General features: G+C 45.3%; 1 protein-coding gene across 1 annotated transcript; it reads right to left on the reverse strand.

Moving 5' to 3' along the window:
- Nucleotides 1-18,436: 18,436 nt before the first annotated feature.
- LOC135890357 (claw keratin-like) lies at nucleotides 18,437-18,985 on the reverse strand. Its single transcript, XM_065417740.1, has one exon. The coding sequence runs from the start codon at nucleotides 18,983-18,985 to the stop codon at nucleotides 18,437-18,439; it is 549 nt and encodes a 182-aa protein (XP_065273812.1).
- Nucleotides 18,986-21,445: the final 2,460 nt, after the last annotated feature.

Raw genomic sequence — 21,445 nt, forward strand, 5'->3', positions numbered from 1 at the left:
CACCTTTAAGACTAACAGAAGTATTGGGAGCATAAGCTTTCGTGGGTAAGAACCTCACTTTCAAACTCGGTCTTAGCAGGGAATTAAGTGGAGCATGGGCCTTTGTGATGGGCGTCTGCCCAGAGGTGAATCTTAACTATGGTGAGTGAAAGTTGACCTAGCATTGGACCTCCCCTTGGGTCACCAATGCTGTCTCAAAGGGCAGCCTAGAGCAGATTTGCTCATGGGTCGAGGGGAGGGATGGCAGAGAGAGAAAGGAAGCAGTTCTCTTTTACAAAAAGATTTTAAGTTAAATCTTGGAACCTCTGCTCTACCAGAAACCATCTCTCCATCCATGAGCAGTCAAGGAACTGAGATCTTGCAAGACAATGCAGCTGACTGAGCCCAGCAAGAAACCCAGGAGAGAGGAAAATGTGACATTCTTGGTGATGGAGGAGATGGCCGTGGGATGAAATTTGACATAATGTCTGACCAGCCATAGGGCATGTTGCAGAAAACATTCCTGCCTGAACCAGAATGTTGTGTAACATGTGAAAACTATCCCCAAGAGTGGGTTACCTATCCAGGGAAGAGGGCAGAAGGGTCTTGCTTTGATTTTAAGGTCCTCCGCCTCTTTGAAGGTGAAGCAACCAAGCTGATTTACACCAAGAGAGCACCTTCATTTTCCAATAAAAAAATTCGTCAAAAATGCAATAAACCCCCAAAACCGGCTCTGACCACAGGGGCTCCTATGGTCCCACTTGGCTCTGAGGAGGGAAATTGTGGAGAAATGGTCCTGGGAGGGTCACAAGAACCGGTGAGGGTCTGATCACCACTTCAGAGTTAGGGCACTGCTTACCGGTCAGCTCCTTGAAGCTGCTAGCAACTGGACTGGGCCATTCTACCCTGCACGGTTTTTAGGAAATACCAAATTCAAAACTACATACGAATGAAAATGAAATAGCCCCAAATTGTGTGGCCTTAAATCATGACCCGATGAAGGGAATGACACGAGAGACCTTGGCCTCCATTTTGTTTAAAGTGACTGTACGACTCAGTGCAGAGGCGTCTAATCGTCACAACGATGTATTGACTACAACCTTTTGCATGTGTCAAACACCAGCGAGTGTTTTTGAGGCACTTTGAAATCTTCAGCTTTAATGTCCTTACTCTTTACGTTTGATAGGCCTAAAAAAAGAGGCATGTTGAGGTGAAGGTCATATGGGGGTCAGTTGCAGAAACAGAAATACAACCCAATACTTCTGACCACAGGTGAGGTCTAGGTTGATCCCCGTTACACGGTGTAACAAGACAAGTTTAGTAACATGTCTGGTTAAATTTTTTTTGCATCCTTGGATCTCAGGACCAACAATAAAAAACTGGCTAATATTGTGATCTACTCGCACTGTGGCTTTTTTATACTTGAGGATAATAGTTTCCAAAGGAATTACAAGTCTGTCAATTTTCCAAGGTTGCAGTATTAAATTGGGGTATATTTCTGACTCTGCCAGTCGATCCCTGTATGACCCTCACCTGAATGTGCCTCAATTTACCTTGAATTGAGGCACATGGGGGGAGGGATAGCTCAGTGGTTTGAGCACTGGCCTGCTAAACCCAGGGTTGTGAGTTCAATCCTTGAGGGGGCCACTTAGGGATCTGGGGCAAAAATCAGTACTTGGTCCTGCTAGTGAAGGCAGGGGGCTGGACTCGATGACCTTTCAAGGTCCCTTCCAGTTCTAGGAGATGGGATATCTCCATTAATTATTATTATTATTATTACCTCTGTGGCAAACAGGTATAATTTTAACTTTCAGGGTGGATTGTCTGAGGCTTCCTCCGATCTAAGCATTTCAAAGCACTTCACAAACATTCATCAAGTGTTATGCAGCCCAAGAGATGAATTACTAAAGTAGTAATAATTTATTAGTGGGATTAGGTGTTCCAACACGGAAGATTAGATTTACTTTAAAAATGCCTGTCAAGGTCACAGATGTCATTCCAGTGCTCAGTTTGTGATTCCTAGCCTTTGAAATTGGGGCTCTTTGATTTTCATTCCATATACCTTTCATCTCCCTGTTATATATATTTTGAAGTGTAAGGGTAGATACTGAACCAGTGTAAAAGGGAACTGTTCCATGAACTTCCAATTGAAGGAATGCACTTTTGCTAGCCCGGGTTAGAGAAACCTTATTGGGAGTACATCCCTCTATTGGGAGTTCCTCTCTCTATCCATACTCGGCATCTCAACCCCCTGGTGCTCAGAGCCATGGGTGATGAGTGAACTTCTGACTGGGAGAGGCTACCCCTTGCCCCGCCCCTTCCACCAAGGGCCCTCCACTTCCGCCCGAGGCCCTGCAGGAGCCAATTCCCACCCCCCCAAGCTGGGAGCTGCCCCCCACCACTGAGGCCACCGACCCAGTTCCGCGGCTATCCCCCCAGACCCAAAGGAGTGCCGGGAGGGCGGAGGTTCGTGGCCTCTGCCTCCCAAGCCAAGGGAGGGAAAGGTGGGCAGCACACTGTCCCAGCCACGGAGCGCGGGAGGCTGGGCGGCGAGCGGGCCCAGCCCCAGAATGCGAAAGGACGGATGGCGAGCGTCCCCAGCCTCCCCAGCCCCGAAGTGCAGGAAGGCGGGCGTTGAGCGGCCCCAGCCCCAGAGCAGTAGAGGGCTGGACTTGGAGCTGGGAGGACTGAAGCAGCAATTGCACGTAGGGAGTGGCAACACCTCCCACTGCCTATGCAACCACCACCCATGCTCAAAGTTAACGTATACGGAAACCAGTGGGAAACATCAGGTACTGCATCTCCACCCATGAGCAGCCAAAAGAACTGGGTCTTCTCAGAGACTTCAGCTAATAAAGAAAAGGAAGCAGGACAACACTGACAGTTAAGGATACCTTCCTCAATCATCAGAGAGCTGTGGGCTTAGTCTGGATTAATTGGAAGTCTGACCAACCTAGAGCATTCTGCAAGACCCGTCTCGCACACAGCTTTTCAGACACAATTAGAATGATTTTTAAAGTGGAAAATACACCCCCACCAGGATTTCTTCTAACCCGAGCAGCGTTAAATGCTTCCCTCAGTTGTAAGCACAGAACCTCACTGAAGTCTAGGGAACTCTACTGATGTCCAGTGGCTCAGTATCTGCCTCTTGAGCTTTGTAAAAGAATGTTTACTAAAGAAAGGGAAATTCAAAGCTTTATTGAATGAAAATTAAACCGCTCCAAATTCGGACCCTGGGAATCATCCACTGACTATTGGTTTGACATCAGAAACCTTAACATGGATTTGTAACGTTCATTTAATCCAGCGTTTCTCTAATGAGGCCACCCGCGGATTTTTTTCCGGCTACGTCAGCCTCAAAAGCGGGTGGGGATTGTGGGGGTGCAAAGCAGCAGCCCCTTCTGGCAGCGCCCACCTGTTCCTGCTGAGTAGCTGTTACCAAAGGCCGTGAGTTGCGCCACATTGGTGTTTGCAGTGGCATCGCCAGCAGGGGTCGGGGTCCTGCACCTCACAGCCTTCTCGGGGGCTCCAGGCAGCACCTCTGGAGACTTGGGGCCCGTGTCCATGGCATGTGAGGCAGCTCTTGTCGATGGAGGCGCGTGCAGCATCTGGTGGCCGGGCTGCTCCCTGACTCCCACCTGGATAGGACACAGGGAGCCTGGGACTCTTCAGGCAGCCTGTGAGTTCCCAACCCACCCTCCCCAGGGCAGGCTCTCGGTGAAGGGCTCTGGGAGGCAGGGACAGAGACAGGGACAGGGTTTGTCAAAGGCCACCCAAAACATTGTTGTGAGAACCCTTGAATCCTAATCCATAATTTGGGGGCCTCTAATCCCAGGAAAAAAATCTGCTATTAAAATAATACAATCCTGTGCGCGCACACACACCTTTAATGAGCCTGCAGTGCTTTGAAATCCTTTGAGTTGAGGAAGCCTCTGATCATTGAGAATAATATCACTATGCGATCTGGTTTATGTGGAGGTGAACAAGCACATTGAGGTGAAGGTTACACAGGGAGCAAGTGGTATAGTCAGATATAAAACCAGTCATGATGGTTACTCACCCCATGCTCACCACTGCTCCTGAACTGCACTAACTTAGGACTGAATATTGCACAGACACTCTGTGATTCTAAAGAGTAGAAAGGGTTTGGGGGTTTTTTCATTTTTTTTCTCGTATCGAGGTGGAGGCCTTGGTATCTTCATGTGTTAGAAGTGAAGGCCTGGATTTTCAGAGCAAGACATACATTAGGGACACTAAAGACTATTCATTTTAGTTGGAAGTTGGGCATTCAAATCCCTTAGGGAGCTCTGAAAAATCTCACCCCCCATTTTTAATTTAGGGTTTATGAAGAAACTCCCCAAGTTTCCTGCATAAAGAACAAATTCATTGTTCTTCTGCTTTCTTCTGAAGCTGCCGGTGAGTGACACTCATTGAGACAGGATACTACATTAGATGGGCCACTCCTTTCTTCCAGCCTGGCAACTGCTACGTTGTCATTTGCAGAAGTAATTCTAGGTGTAGATCCTCATCTGGTCTAGCTTAGTGTAGCTCCAGTGAAGCCAGTGGAACAGAGCAGATTTACACCAGGGGAGGAGATGGGGGGTTGTGTTTTGTTTTGTTTTGATTTTAAAAAACCCAGTTTTCTTTATTCATCAGCAAGGGTTGGTGACTCGCTGAGGTTTACAAACCAAAGCACCGCCTTGTCATGCTGGACTGAACTCGTGTGTCTGTCAGTAGATATCAGGGGACTGTTGGCCCCTTTCTAAAGCCAGTGGGGTTTTTTCATGGCCCTCTCCCAGTACCAAAAGAAAGGGGGAAGGCCAAAGAGAAAGAGGATCCCTCCTGTATACAATACTATAAAATCCCTCCTGGCCAGAGACACCAAAATCCTTTTACCTGTAAAGGGTTAAGAATCTCAGGTAACCTGACTGACACCTGACCCAAAGGACCAATAAGGGGATAAGATACTTTCAAATCTTGCGGGGGGGGGGGGGGGGGGAAGAGGCTTTTGTTTTGTGCTCTTTGTTTTGGTGGTGTTCGCTCTTGGGACTAAGAGGGACCAGACATCAATCCATGCTCTCCAAATCTTTCTGAACAAGTCTCTCATATTTCAAACTTGTAAGTAATAGCCAGGCAAGGCGTATTAGTTTATCGTTGTTTTTCTCAACTTGTGAATGTTCCCTTTGCTAGAGGGAGGTATCCCTGTTTTGCTGTAACTTTGAAACAAAGGTTAGAGGGGGTTCCTCTGGGCTCTTTGAATATGATTACCCTGTAAAGTTATTTTCCATCCTGATTTTACAGAGATGATTTTTACCTTTTCTTTAAAAAAAAAATCCTTCTTTTAAGAACCTGACTGATTTTTCCATTGTCCAAAGACACAGGGGTTTGGATCTTTGATCACTTTGTAACCAATTGGTTAGGATATTATTCTCAAGCCTCCCCAGGAAAGGGGGTGTAAGGACTTGGGGGGATATTTTGGGGGAAGAGGAACTCCAAGTGGTCCTTTCCGTGTTTCTTGTTAAATCACTTGGTGGTGGCAGCGTACCAGGTTTTAACCTAAGCTGGTAGAAATAAGCTTAGGGGGCTTTCATGAGGGTCCCCACATCTGTTCCCTAGAGTTCAGAATGGGGAAGGAACCCTGACATGGCCCCTTTCTAAAGCTCAGTGGCATTTTTTCATGGCCCTCTCTGAATACCAAAAGAAAAAGGAAGGGCCAAAGAGAAACAGGATCCTGAGACTAAATCCTGCAGGTCAGCCTGATTGACAGAGCAGGCAGGCCAATGAGGGAGTCAGAAGCCCGGGGTCCCATCCTCCGTGTGAGCTGGAGCTGCCTGAGCCAGCGCAGGGCCGAGCTAAGGCGAGAGCAGCAGCCAGAGCTGAGCTGAGCAGAGCCGCAGCCGTGCTGAGGCAGAGTGGAGCTGGGGCTGGGGCTGGAGCCGTCTGGAGCCGGGTGCGGTGAGCAGCTGGGGAGAGTGTGGTGGAACCTGGGCAGAAGGTCCAGCACAGGGAGATGCCACCAGCCAACACGGGGATCAGAACCCCAATGGGGACCTGATGCTGGGAAGAAGGGTCCTGCCACCTAGAGCCTGAGGGCGTATGGGAACCGCCAGAGCAAGTGTTCAACCCGCAGCATCCCTACAGCACAGCCAGGGCCTGGCCTGTGAAATAAGTAATTAAAAATGGTGGCAGACAAACTTGATTGTCAAAGTCTACAACTGCAATAAAGAAGTAAGAGAACTGTGTGAGAAATACACCACTTTGGAGCTGGGGATAGGATATGGCCCTTCATGAAACCATGGAAATGTAGCCTAGCTTCTCTGCTTCTTTTTCCTTATTCTTTTTATTTTATTATTCTGCAATTTCTGACTCCATTTTATTTCAAATTCAAATACATACTACCTCATACTCTTGGTCTTCTGGTTTAATTGCTCTTCCATTCATTATCTCTTCATATCACCAACAGCTTCCATATCTCTTGGCCAAAAGTGTCCTCCAGGTTTCGATATCCCTAATGTGATGCATAACTGAGGAAACCTTGTGGCCCATTATCAAGAAATGTTGAGCATGAACAGCTCCAGTTTGCTTCAATGGGAATGTTGAGTACTCAGTACTTCAGAGAAATGGGTCTGTAGCCTCTCTTTTCAGGCATCTAAAACCATGGCTCCTTTGGAAAGAGGTTGGCTTAGCTGCTTCCACAAGCAAAATCATTGGAATAGTTCCTGATTTAGCCCAGCCCCCGTTCTGTTAAGTCTTTAGTCTTCCAAGAGATCCTCTCACTGGAATTCAAAGGCTCAGAGCTCCCAATTGAAAAGAAAAGAAAAGACTAAGTAGACATTTTAGAGAGGCATCTTGGCGATATTTGGGCATTTGTTCTCAATGAAGCTTGTGATCTGGTGGTGAAAGGCTCATTGCTTAATATCAAAAGGTTTATTCCGCTACAGTTTAGGTCTTTAATGCTGCAGCTTTAAATTCGTTATTGATCCTGGTGTATCTCAAAGGGGAGGAAGGAGTTGAGACGTGTCTGGTTGGGGTCGTGCGCAGAATGGCGCTTGCAGCACTCTGGGGCAAATGGAGACTGAGATGGATTTACTGCATTTCTTCGAGTTTGGCAAGGGTATAAACTCTTGTGCTTCAGGGTATCATCCAATCATGCAGGTACATCAGATTGACAGGGGGTAGTGAAAAAGTTCCTCAATGGGCAGGTGATCTCAGAACAACTGTGTCCTGCTGGGTTTCTTGCATCTCCCTGTGAAGCATCTTGTATTGACCGCTGTAGGAGAGAGGCCTGATCTTCTGTAGCAATGCCTATGTTCTTCTGTTCAAAGCAGGGGTCCATGGGCTTGGTCTGATATTGAAGACTAGAGCTGTATTGCTTTTACACAAAACCCATAGCCAGATGGCTAAATCTCCCCGCCCCTCCTGAGTATTGTATCGTGTCCTTAAACAGGCAAGAAGGTCTGGATAAATTTTTCCTTTTGTGTTGTCAATTCAAAAAATTGATTAGTGGAAAATGTTCATCTTCTGGGAACTGAGAGCCACAAAAATGTTGAAGAAAAATATAGTTGGAAATGTAATTTTTTATCTGCAGTTCCTGTAATATCAAGTCATGGTACATCCAGGGGATTTTATACAAGACGGATAATATGGAGCGTAGTGAGTCACAGTTACTTCAAAAACCATGAGATTCTTGTATGGAATGAATGGTCTGGGCATGAATCTCTTCCTATCACACATGAGATTTCGGACTCCTGCAGATGACGTTGACGTAGTGTAATTTGTCTGTACGGGGAGAACGGACTCAGTTAGGTGTGTTGGCAACATCCTTGTGAAATCAACTTTTGGTCGTGTCATTTGACCAAGGAGTGGACATTGCTCCTGACCAGTTGATAAACACACGAGGGCAAAGCATGAGAAGATGTATTTAACTGAGCTTTATTGGTTCAATGAAATCCAAAATCTCAATATGAAGCTGAACCATTTCCGCCCCATTGCCCTAGATTTTAGCAGCTCATCTCCAGCATTGCAAAGTTAATGCAAAGTAGGTCAAGCAGATGCACTGACTTTTTTTTTGCCACTGGGTTCTTTTGAAGAGGTGTGTGTGTTTGGGGGGGCGGGCCAATTTTGGGGACAGGCTATTTTATAGATTCATAGATTCTAGGACTGGAAGGGACCTCGAGAGGTCATCGAGTCCAGTCCCCTGCCCGCATGGCAGGACCAAATACTGTCTAGACCATCCCTGATAGACATTTATCTAATCTACTCTTAAATATCTCCAGAGATGGAGATTCCACAACCTCCCTAGGCAATTTATTCCAGTGTTTAACCACCCTGACAGTTAGGAACTTTTTCCTAATGTCCAACCTAAACCTCCCTTGCTGCAGTTTAAGCCCATTGCTTCTTGTTCTATCCTTAGAGGCTAAGGTGAACAAGTTTTCTCCCTCCTCCTTATGACACCCTTTTAGATACCTGAAAACTGCTATCATGTCCCCTCTCAGTCTTCTCTTTTCCAAACTAAACAAACCCAATTCTTTCAGCCTTCCTTCATAGGTCATGTTCTCAAGACCTTTAATCATTCTTGTTGCTCTTCTCTGGACCCTCTCCAATTTCTCCACATCTTTCTTGAAATGCGGTGCCCAGAACTGGACACAATACTCCAGCTGAGGCCTAATCAGCGCAGAGTAGAGTGGAAGAATGACTTCTCGTGTCTTGCTCACAACACACCTGTTAATACATCCCAGAATCATGTTTGCTTTTTTTGCAACAGCATCACACTGTTGACTCATATTTAGCTTGTGGTCCACTATAACCCCTAGATCCCTTTCTGCTGTACTCCTTCCTAGACAGTCTCTTCCCATTCTGTATGTGTGAAACTGATTTTTCCTTCCTAAGTGGAGCACTTTGCATTTGTCTTTGTTAAACTTAATCCTGTTTACCTCAGACCATTTCTCCAATTTGTCCAGATCATTTTGAATTATGACCCTGTCCTCCAAAGCAGTTGCAATCCCTCTCAGTTTGGTATCATCTGCAAACTTAATAAGCATACTTTCTATGCCAATATCTAAGTCATTAATGAAGATATTGAACAGAGCCGGTCCCAAAACAGACCCCTGCGGAACCCCACTCGTTATACATTTCCAGCAGGATTGGGAATCATTAACAACAACTCTCTGAGTACGGTTATCCAGCCAGTTATGCACCCACCTTATAGTAGCTTCATCTAAATTGTATTTGCCTAGTTTATCGATAAGAATATCGTGTGAGACCGTATCAAATGCCTTACTAAAGTCTAGGTATACCACATCCACAGCTTCTCCCTTATCCACAAGACTCGTTATCCTATCAAAGAAAGCTATCAGATTGGTTTGACATGATTTTTTCTTTACAAATCCATGCTAGCTATTCCCTATCACCTTACCACCTTCCAAGTGTTTGCAGATGATTTCCTTAATTACTTGCTCCATTATCTTCCCTGGCACAGAAGTTAAACTAACTGGTCTGTAGTTTCCTGGGTTGTTTTTATTTCCCTTTTTATAGATGGGCACTATATTTGCCCTTTTCCAGTCTTCTGGAATCTCTCCCGTCTCCCATGATTTTCCAAAGATAATAGCTAGGGGCTCAGATACCTCCTCTATTAGCTCCTTGAGTATTCTAGGATGCATTTCATCAGGCCCTGGTGACTTGCAGGCATCTAACTTTTCTAAGTAATTTTTAACTTGTTCTTTTTTTATTTTATCTGCGAAACCTACCCCCTTCCCATTAGCATTCACTATGTTAGGCATTCCTTCGGACTTCTCGGTGAAGACCGAAACAAAGAAGTCATTAAGCATCTCTGCCATTTCCAAGTTTCCTGTTACTGTTTCTCCCTCTTCACTGAGCAGTGGGCCTACCCGGTCTTTGGTCTTCCTCTTGCTTCTAATGTATTGATAAAAAGTCTTCTTGTTTCCCTTTATTCCCGTAGCTAGTTTGAGCTCATTTTGTGCCTTTGCCTTTCTAATCTTGCCCCTGCATTCCTGTGTTGTTTGCCTATATTCATCCTTTGTAATATGTCCTAGTTTCCATTTTTTATATGACTCCTTTTTATTTTTTAGATCATGCAAGATCTCGTGGTTAAGCCAAGGTGGTCTTTTGCCACATTTTCTATCTTTCCTAACCAGCTGAATAGCTTGCTTTTGGGCCCTTAATAGTGTCCCTTTGAAAAACTGCCAACTCTCCTCAGTTGTTTTTCCCCTCAGTCTTGATTCCCATGGGACCTTACCAATCAGCTTTCTGAGCTTACCAAAATCCGCCTTCCTGAAATCCATTGTCTCTGTTTTGCTGTACTCCCTTCTACCCTTCCTTAGAATTGCAAACTCTATGATTTCATGATCACTTTCACCCAAGCTGCCTTCTACTTTCAAATTCTCAACGAGTTCCTCCCTATTTGTTAAAATCAAGTCTAGAACAGCTTCCCCCCTAGTAGCTTTTTCAACCTTCTGAAATAAAAAGTTGTCTGCAATGCAGTCAGCATATTTATACACTTCTTTCATATTCTAATTATTGAATATGTGTCTATCATTAGTATCTTTACTATTTTAATAATGATTCAATTGTTATGAACTACATTATCATGAATTGCAGTATATTAAAATCATTGCAAACACCTACAAGCTATCTTCACTTAATGTGCCAGTTTAAAGATATTACTTCTCACTGTAGCTTTCTGGATGACACTGTCAGCATCTTATTTACATGTAGTTCCCTGGTATGGTCTTGATGCACGTTAAGGACATCTGCATTACTCAGTTGTGTCTGTCCCATTGATAATTGGAGATAATTTGTAAGTCTTCTGAAGCTGGAGAATGAGCGTTCCGCAGTTCAGGATGATATAGGCACAGTGAGAAAGATTCGTATAAATTTGCAGTACACAGAGTACTGCAAAGGACTCCAAGATCTCTTTCTTGATGGGTAACAGGTAATTTAGACCCCATCATTTTCTGTGTATAGTTGGGATTATATTTTGCCCTGCGCATTACTTTGCATTTAACATTGAATGTCATCTGCCATTTCGTTGCCAAGTCGCCCAGTTTTGTTAGAGTCCTGTGCAGTCAGCTCTGGACTTAACTATCTTGAGCAATTTTATATCGTCTGCAAATTATGCCACCTCCAGTGTTTATCCCTTTTTCTAGATCATTTATGAATCTGTTGAAGAATACTGGTCCCAAAAACTATCAGGAGTACTTGTGGCACTGTCAGGGTTCCCTCCCCCACTCTGAACTCTAGGGTACAGACGTGGGGACCCACATGAAAGACCCCCTAAGCTTAATTCTACCAGCTTAGGTTAAAAACTCCCCAAGGCACAAATTCTCCCTTGTACCTTGGATTACGTAATGCTGCCACCACCAAGTGATTAGACAAAACTCAGGGAAAGGACCACTTGGAGTTCCTACTTTCCCCTAATATTCCCCCAAGCCCTACACCCCCTTTCCTGGGGAGGCTTGAGAATAAACAAGATGAGCAGAGACCAACCTTGGGGTTTTTTAGGACACTTTAAAAAAAACAGAACTTTATTCGAAAGAAAAAAGGTAAAAGAAGCACCTCTGTAAAATTAGCATGAAAGATAATCTCACAGGGCAATCAGATTCAAAACACAGAGGATTTCCCTCTGGGCAAAACTTTAAAGTTACAAAAAGAAAACCAGGAATACACCTCCCTCTCAGCACAGAGAAAATTACAAGCCAAAATAAAAGTAAGCTAACACATTCCCTTGCTAGTACTTACTAATTCTAATGGAGTTAGATTGCTTGCTTTCTAGATCTGTCTCCGGGAAGCACACAGAACAGACAGAGAACAGACAAAACAAAGCCTTCCCCGCTCTCCCCCGATTTGAAAGTATCTTGTCCCCTTATTGGTCCTTTTGGTCAGGTGCCAGCTAGGTTACCTGAGCTTCATAACCCTTTACAGATAAAAGGATTTTGTGCCTCTGGCCAGGAGGGATTTTATAGTACTGTATACTGGAAGGTTGTTACCCTTCCCTTTATATTTATGACAGGCACCTTATAGACTAACACATTTATTTGGGCATAAGCTTTCATGGGCTAAAACCCACTTCATCAGATGCACGGAGTGGCAAATACAGTAGGAAGATATATATAGCTGTACATGAAAAGATGGGAGTTGCCTTACCAAGTGGGAAAATTCAATTAAAGTGGGCTATTATCAACAAGATGAAAAATCACTTTGGTTGTGGTAATCAGAATGACTCGTTTCAAACAGATAAAAGGAAAGTGTGAGTAATAGTAGGGACAAATTAGCATGAGGAAATTAGGTTTTTTTAGTTCTTGTAGTGACCCATTGTTAGGATATAGATATTCAGGCCTATCTGTAAAGGCCTACACTTTAAGAATTTATGTGTATTTCTTATCACTTAGAGAGAATCAAAATCACTTTCTGTATGTGTAAGGGATAGTCTGAGGCTCTGTTCTTAGGCTAAGTAAGGCCTTTGGCTAAGCAGCAGAGGCAGCCATAAGCTGAGAAGTGAACGGTCACATCATCACATTGCAAACTAGTCACATGGAAATAAGGTGCTATTGGGCTGTTAGGAATATCAGGACAGAATTGTATTCCTATCACCTCCAGAGAAAGGAAAGAGCCTAGAAGATGTAAAAGGAAACTTAGTTTGATAGCATCCTGTCTGGCAAGAACTCACTTATCAATAGCTGGGATGTGAAATCCTCGCTTCTGTATTGTTTTGTCTGTTTATTTGCATGGCCTCTGTCTGGTTCCGTAATTGTTTCTGTCTGCTGTATAATTAATTTTGTTGGGTGTAAACCAATTAAGGTGGTGGAATATAATTGGTTAAATAACCATGTTACAGGAAGTAAGGGGGAATGGGAACAGGGGGTGGAGGAACTGGAATCATGCTTTGCTAACGGGGGGAATGGGAACAGGGAATGGGGGTGGGGAAATTGGAATCATGTTTTGCTAAGGGGGGAATGGGAACAGGGTTGGCTCTGTGGTGTCAGAGCTGGGAAGGGGGACACTCAGGAAGGAAACTGGAATCATGCTTGCTGGAAGTTCAGCCCAATAAACATCGAATTGTTTGCGCCTTTGGACTTCGGGTATTGTTGCTCTCTGTTCATGCGAGAAGGACCAGGGAAGTGAGAGGGTGAAGGAATAAGCCCCCTAACACCCATCCACTCCCAGTCTTGATTCGGGCCTAATTTGATGGTGTCCAGTTTGCAAATTAATTCCAATTCTGCAGTTTCTCGTTGGAGTCTGTTTTTGAAGATTTTTTTGTTGAAGAATTGCCACTTTTACGTCTGTTATTTAGTGACCAGGGAGGTTGAAGTGTTCTCCGACTGGTTTTTGAATGTTATAATTCTTGACGTCTGATTTGTGTCCATTTATTCTTTTGCGTAGAGACTCTCTGGTTTGGCCAATGTACATGGCAGAGGGGCATTGCTGGCACATGATGGCATATATCACATTGGTAGATGTGCAGGTGAACAAGCCCCTGATGGTGTGGCTGATGTGGTTCGGTCCTATGATTGTGTCCCTTGAATAGATATGTGGACAGACATGGCAACAGGCTTTGTTGCAAGGATAGGTTCCTGGGTTAGTGTTTATGTTGTATGGGGTGCGGTTGCTGGTGAATATTTGCTTCAGGTTGGGGGGCTGTCTGTAAGTGAGGACTGGCCTGTATTTTCCACTCCATGCATCTGATGAAGTGGGTTTTAACCCACGAAAGCTTATGCCCAAATAAATGTGTTAGTCTCTAAGGTGCCACAAGTACTCCTCGTTGTTTTTGCTGATACAGACTAACACGGCTATCCCTCTGAAATGCTGATCCCAGTACAGGCCCCCGGGGGATACCACTATTTACTTCTCTCCATTCTGAAAATGGACTATTTAGTCAAACCTTTGGTTTCCTATCCTTTAACTGGATTGCCTGGCAATGCTTTCAGGATCACCTAATAATCAATTTAATTTAATGACAAGCCTTTTGTTATCTTAATCACCCTGCCACTGTTTATAAACAAGCTCCCTGCCCCCAGGGCAGAAGCTGGGAGCAGCACAGAACTTCTCACATTCCACACTCAAGCTCTATCTGGGATTAGGGTGTGCACTGTGAGCAGACCTCTGGTATAAAACAGAGGAGGGAGGGAAAGGAACCACTATGGGTTGGGGTCATTTGTTAAGTGGGCCCGGCCCCATGCCCCTCCTCTTCCCCACGTGACTCCGCCATCAGTCAAGACCAGAAGGGGAAGCCAGATCAGGCTAAGAGCAGCATGGGGGCAGGGAGGGTCCCCACCACCACCGATTTGCTGCTTGGCTTATACGGAGCATGCTCACAAGGACTGAACATGCTCAGTAACGCTGCTGAAGCCGCTGTCCTCACTCTTCCCGCCCACTGTCGGCAGGCACGGGTTGCCTATGTGTGGACCCTTCACCTGCCCTGTGGGGGGGGGCTGGGAGCCGGGGACATGGGTCTGGGGCTACTTTGGGGCCCCTCCACCCCGGCAGATGGAGGAGCCCGGGCTCCCCAGCCTGGATCCAGCTTTTGCATGGCCAGGGAGACGGTGCCTTGGCAGTAGAGGAGGGGCCGGAATTGGCCCCCGGAAGGGGCAGGGTCTCGTGCCACACCCACACTATTAGGAAGAATCCGTCGCCCCTGGTCTACAGTTAACATTGCATTAACCATCTGATGTGGTGGCCACTTTTCTTTCCCTTACGAAAACCTGGGTCGCTGTCCTGCAAAGACTCACACAGACAAGGACCCCGCCTCCTTCCGCAACACTCCCTACGTGCAGTTGCTGCCACTGGTGGCCTCATTAGAGAAACACTGGATTAAATGAACTTTACAAATCCTTGTTAAGGCTTCTGATGTAATACCAATAGTCAGTGGATGATTCCCAGGCTCCGAATTTGGGACTGTTTGATTTTCATTCAATAAAGCTTTGAATTTCCCTTTCTTTAGTAAACATTCTTTTACAAAGCTCAAGAGTCAGATACTGAGCCAGTGGATGTCAATAGAGTTCCCTAGACTTCAATGGCGTTCTGTGCCTTACAACTGAGGGAAGGCATTTAATGCTGCTCGGGTTAGAAGAAATCCTGGTGGGGGTGTATTTTCCACTTTAAAAATCATTCTAATTGTGGCCGAAGAGCTTTGTGTGGGAGACGGGTCTTTCAGAATGCACTAGGTTGGTCAGACTTCCAATTAATCCAGTCTCATCCCACAGCTCTATGATGGTTGAAGAAGGTATCCTTAACTGTCAGTGTTGTGCTTCTTCCTTTTCTTCATTAGCTGAAGTCTCTAACAAGACACAGTTCCCTTGGCTGCTCATGGGTGGAGACGCAGTACCTGATCTTTCCCATTGGTTTCCCTATACGTTGGCTTTGAGCACGGGTGGCGGGTTGGATAGGCAGGGGGAGGTGTTGCCTCCCCAAACAGACAAAGGTGACCGCGCCCCCTTCCGCGACACTCCCTACGTACAGTTGCTGCTCCAGTCCTCCCAGCTCCAAGTCCATCCCCCTACTGCTCTGGGGCTCGAGCCGCTCCCCACCCACCTTCCTGCACTCTGGGGCTGGGGAGGCTGGGGCCGCTCGCCATCCACCCTTCCGCACTCTGAGGCTGAGGCCACTCGCCGCCCAGCGTCCTGCGCTCCGTGGCTGGGACTGTGTGCTACCCACCTTTCCCTCCCCAGGCTGGGGAGGCAGAGGCAGCGCACCTCCGCCCTCCCGGCACTCCTTTGGGTCTGGGGGCTAGCCGTGGAACAGGGTTGGTGGCCGCAGTGGTGGGGGGCAGCTCTCGGTTTGGGGGGCGGGAATTGTCTCCCGCAGGGCCTAGGGCGGAAGTGGAGGACCCTTGGCAGAAGGGGCGGGGCAGAGGGTAGCCTCTCCCAGTCGGAGGTTCACGCATCACCCATGGCTCTGAGCACCAGGAGGTGCCGAATATGGATAGAGAGAGGAACTCCCAATAGAGAGATGCACTCCCAATAAGGTTTCTCTAACCTGGGCTAGCTAAAGTGCATTCCTTCAATTGGAAGTTCATGGAACTGTTCCCTTTTACACTGGTTCAGTATCTACCCTTACACTTCAAAATATATATAATAGGGAGATGAAAGGTATATGGAACGAAAATCAAAGAGCCCCAATTTCAAAGGCTAGGAATCACAAACTGAGCACTGGAATGACATCTGTGACCTTGACATGCATTTTTAAAGTAAATCTAATCTTCCATGTTGGAACATCTAATCCCAGTAATAAGTTATTACTACTTTAGTAATTCATCTCTTGGGCTGCATAACACTTGATGAGTGTTTGTGAAGTGCTTTGAAATGCTTAGATCGGAGGAAGCCTCAGACAATCCACCCTGAAAGTTACAATTATACCTGTTTGCCACAGAGGTAAATTGAGGCACATTCAGGGGAAGGTCAGACAGGGATCTGTTGGCAGAGTCAGAAATATACCCCAACTTCATATTTACAAGGCTACTGAACCCTTGGAATATTGACAGACTTGTAATTCCTTTGGAGAAGTATTATCCTCAAGTATAAAAAAGCCACAGTGCAAGTGGATCACAATATTAGCCAGGTTTTTATTCTTGACGCTAAGATCCAAGGATGCAAAAAATTTTTAACCAGACATGTTACTAACCTTGTCTTGTAACACAGTGTAACAGGGATCAACCTAGAGCTCAGCCTGTGGTAGGATGCATCAGAAGTATTGGGTTATATTTCTGCTTCTGCAACTGACCCCCATATGACCTTCACCTCAACATGCCTCTTTTTTGGGGGCCTATGAAACGTAGAGAGTAAGGATGTTAAGGCTGGAAGTTCTTCAGTGTCCTTAGAACTCAAGATTTCAAAAAAAGAAAAAGGAAAAAGAAGGAGAGAAGCAAGACTACATTTCCACGGTTTCATGAAGGGCCATATCCTATCCCCAGCTCCAATGTGGTGTATTTCTCACAGAGTTCTCTTACTTCTTTATAGCAGTTGTAGAGTTTGACAATCAAGTCTGTTTGCCACTATTTTAAATTACTTGTCTCACACTGGTCAGTCTCAACTAAAACAAAACACAATAAAAGCAGAGGTTCAAAGAGCTACTCCGTTATGCAGCTTGTTAGAAGGATAAAAGGCAGAAAGAAACAGTCCATATTCATGGATAGGAGATCACTTAGCCTAATTCTCATTGACACTAAATCCTTTTGACAGTGCTCTAGTATGAAAAAGAGGCATTCAAGTCAGGGTAGATGTAGGTAACATATACGTTATGGCTTCTGCTTCATTTGCACTTTAGAGCGTGGTGTAAAATCCATTGTGTAGTTGAGAATCAGACCCACTGAGTTTATAATAGAGGAAGCCCATAGCTTGGAAGGCATTCGAGGATACCCATATAGGGTAACATGGGAAACATTGGGAATGTTTGCAGAGGTGGTGATGAAATGCAGCTCTCTCATTATTTCACACTGAGTTCGGTGTAGTCAACAATTCTCAAAGCCAGGCCTGTGCGATCAGACGTGAATCTGTATCTTGCTGTTCATTTCCTGCTGTTCCCATGCATATCCCTGCTCGATTTAGCATGGCCCACAGGTTCCATTAAGGTACCGCTGACCCCATCAGAATCCCCCCTAACCCTATTTTCTCCCACAACCATATGGCCCCTTTAACCACAGAGGCCCTCCTGCCCATATGCAATTTTTTAAAAAGGACAAAGAAACAAAGCGAACCAGAAGACTGATATTATGATGCAGCAGAGTTTTTAATGCAAATGAAATTGGCAGTACACAGTTACAGGAAGAAATTCTACAGAGCGGAAAAAATGTATTTCCAGTGTTTCAAGAAGGGCTCTGACCGATCACCTGCGTCAATGGGATGTATTTCACACAAGATGTTCTTTATGCTTTGTTGCAGCTCCAGAGGTTGACAAACAAGTCCCCTTTTGAAACCATTTTAAGTTCTTTTTTTTTTAATCCCAGTCGGGTGTGAAATGAGACAAAGGAATATAGAAGCAGAGACTACGCAAATTCTCCATTAGACATGTGAAGTAGCAAAGGTTAAAGTGAGTTGCTAAAGGTACGTATTGATAGAAAGGATAGCACATGTAGGGCCTAATTCTCCTTGAGAGGGACTTAGAGTGATAATGAACGTAAATGATGCCTATCTTAAGGCCTCTGTTTCCTTCACACTGCAGGGTCAATGTAAACAGCCTGTGTGTAGTTCAGAATGAGTCCACAAGAGAAAAAGAGAATCAGCACTTGGTTGGGAAAGCATTGGCAGAAAGAGTCATAAAGCGTAACCTTAGAAATGCAGCATGGCTATCAGCCCAAGGTGCTGAGCACACACAGCTCCCACCGAGTTCAACTGGAGCCATGTTTGCACAGCACTTCTGAAAGCCATGCCCAAAAGATTAGGGGTGAATCTGTATCTTGCTGTTCATTTCCTGGTTCTTCCTTCTTCCATGAATATTCCTGGTGGGTTTAACATGGCCCACTGCTTCCACTGACGTATCTATGGCAAGATACCCCGGAACCACTAAATCCCCCATAACCATAAAGGCCCGGGTAACCGCAGTGTCCCCCATATCCCCATAATCCCCCATAACCATAAAGGCCTGGGTAACCGCAGTGTCCCCCATTTCCCCATAATCCCCCATAACCATAAAGGCCTGGGTAACCACAGTATCCCCCATTGCCCAATAATCCCCCATAACCATAACGGCCACCGTAACCACCTAATCTCCCTAAACCATACAATCCTCCGTAATGGCCTCCATAGCCGTACAATCCCCCCAAACCATAGGAGCCTCCGAAACCGGCTCCGACCACAGGTGCTCCTACAGCTGCCACTTCGCTCTGTTGAGGGAAATTGCTGAGAATTGGTCCGGGGAGGGTCACGACAACCGGTGAGGGTCTGATCACCACTTCGGAGTCAGGGCACTGCCTAACGCACGGCTCGTTGGAGCTGCCAGTGACTGGACTGGGTCGGGCCACCCCGCATTCTGGATAGCACAGGCTGGAGAAAGTCATCTTTCTGGGTTGGAGGTAAACCTGAAACACACAACAGGGACTACAGATAAGAGAAGGTACAAGGACCGGTGGAAGAAAGGCTTCAAAGCTCGGTTACAATTGTATTGAGGTCTGCATGGGGCTCGAGAGGGGGAGAAGAAGTGGACTTAGTCTTTTTTTGTGTGGTCATGCAGTTGTTACTATTTTCTCTTTCTACACTTCTTCTCCGCTCGCAGTAAACTTCCCTCCCAATGGCCCCTTTGATCCCCTTTCAATGACTTTGTCATTTGGGCCAAAAGAAACCTGATGAGGTTCAACAAGGACAAGTGCAGAGTCCTGCACTTAGGACAGAAGAATCCCATTCACTGTTACAGACTAGGGCCCGAGTGGCTAGGCAGCAGTTCTGCAGAAAAGGACCTAGGGGTTACCGTGACGAGAAGCTGGATATGAGTCAACAGTGTGCCCTTGTTGCCAAGAAGGCTAACGGCATTTTGGGCTGTATAAGTAGGGGCATTGCCAGCAGATCGAGGGACGTGATCGTTCCCCTCTATTGGACATTGGTGAGACCTCACCTGGAGTACTGTGTCCAGTTTTGGGCCCCACACTACAAGAAGGATGTGGAAAAATTGGAAAGAGTCCAGCGGAGGGCAACAAAAATGATTAGGGAGCTGGAGCACATGAGTTATGAGGAGAGGCTGAGGGAACTGGGATTGTTTAGTCTGCAGAAGAGAAGAATGAGGGGCGATTTGATAGCTGCTTTCAACTACCTGAAAGGGGTTTCAGAGTAGCAGCCGTGTTAGTCTGTATCCGCAAAAATAACAGGAGTACTTGTGGCACCTTAGAGACTAACAAATTTTTACCTGAAAGGGGGTTTCAAAGAGGAAGGATCTAGACTGTTCTCAGTGGTAGCAGAAGACAGAACAAGGAGTAATGGTCTCAAGTTGCAGTGGGGGAGGTTTAGATTGGATATTAGGAAAAACTTTTTCACTAGGAGGGTGGTGAAGCACTGGAATGCGTTACCTAGGGAGGTGGTGGAATCTCCTTCCTTAGAGGTTTTTAAGGTCAGACTTGACAAAGCCCTGGCTGGGATGATTTCGTTGGGATTAGGTCCTGCTTTGAGCAGGGGGTTGGACTAGATGACCTCCTGAGGTCCCTTCCAACCCTGATATTCTATGATTCTATGAAAACACCGACTAGAATAAGTGTAACTATTTCCATGATGGACACCTGGGATTCTGGGACCATATTAGACATTTCTCAAAGAGAATATGGCTGGGATCATGGAAATCACTTCCTTTCGTTTGAGGATTTAACCTCTTCATGCAAACCAGTTGAGTCTGCTACCACACTGTGACTCTTTGGTTTTCCAAACCTTGGGAGTCACCAAAACTTGCTGATGAATAAACAGAAACTTTGCTTTTCTCCTAACAAATCACTAAAGACAAACTCCTCAGCTGGGAAAAAATGGGTTCAGGTCCACTGACTTCCATGGAGCGACATGAAATTACACCATCTGAGGAGAAGCACCTTCAATGGGTATTTCTGCTCAGGAGAACATAGGAATTGCTTGAGTGGAGCACAGCGCTTCTCAGCTTCATCCATTCTCGTGTCTCCAATAGTGAGGAGTAACAGCTGCTTTAGAATAAAATAGATGAGCACTGAATTGGCTCTTTCTGGACTAACCTGGGAAAGTTTCTTCCTAATCCAGATAAGTGAAAAGAGACTTTTTAAAGTTTAAACGCTCTAATTCTTACTCTAGTTAATGGGAAATACGTTTCACAATTGCAGATGTTGTTCTTAAAATCCCTCCTTTAGCTTCAAATTATAAATCCACAAGCTCCTGTAACTGAATAATGACACACGATAGATACAAATAAATAAATAAAATAAAAATAATTTTATAACTAATAAATAATATATATTATAGATATTATATATATAAAATAAATATAATTAATAAATAAGTAAAAATCACAGCGAGTACATTCAAGATTCCACCTGAAATGAAAAGAGGCCCGACTGTGAAATCTCTGGGGTTAGAAAGAGAGGGAGTTGAATTGGACTTACCGAGTTCACTAAGGAGATGAAGTCCGGAGAAGTGTTTAGAAGAGTGTTGAGTCGAGAGCACTTTTATACAGTTCCTAGGACAGCCTGGAGGATCTGCGACGCTGTTTGTGGAGGAGGTCCTAATTAGTTACCAAACAAACTTGATTGCCTTGCTAAATCCTTCTTTGGATGGAGCTGTTTTCCTCACTGTTGGTGATTATTGGGCTAATCTCAGCCTCAGAGGGCGTGACATGCACGTTGCACTCTTCAGGTGTCTTTCATCTTTAAATTGTTCAGGCCAACTGCATTTCTTTTGTCATTTTACTGACTTTATAAGTTCTGCAATGAGAATGAATGTCAAGGTGATCCTGAGCAGTATGAGTAGCACAAGTGGGTGTCATTTAAGGAATCCAGTTTCATCCTTTCAATTCATGC

Source organism: Emys orbicularis, chromosome 1 (assembly GCF_028017835.1).
Source record: "Emys orbicularis isolate rEmyOrb1 chromosome 1, rEmyOrb1.hap1, whole genome shotgun sequence".
In the NCBI taxonomy this organism is placed as follows: Eukaryota; Metazoa; Chordata; order Testudines; family Emydidae; genus Emys; species Emys orbicularis.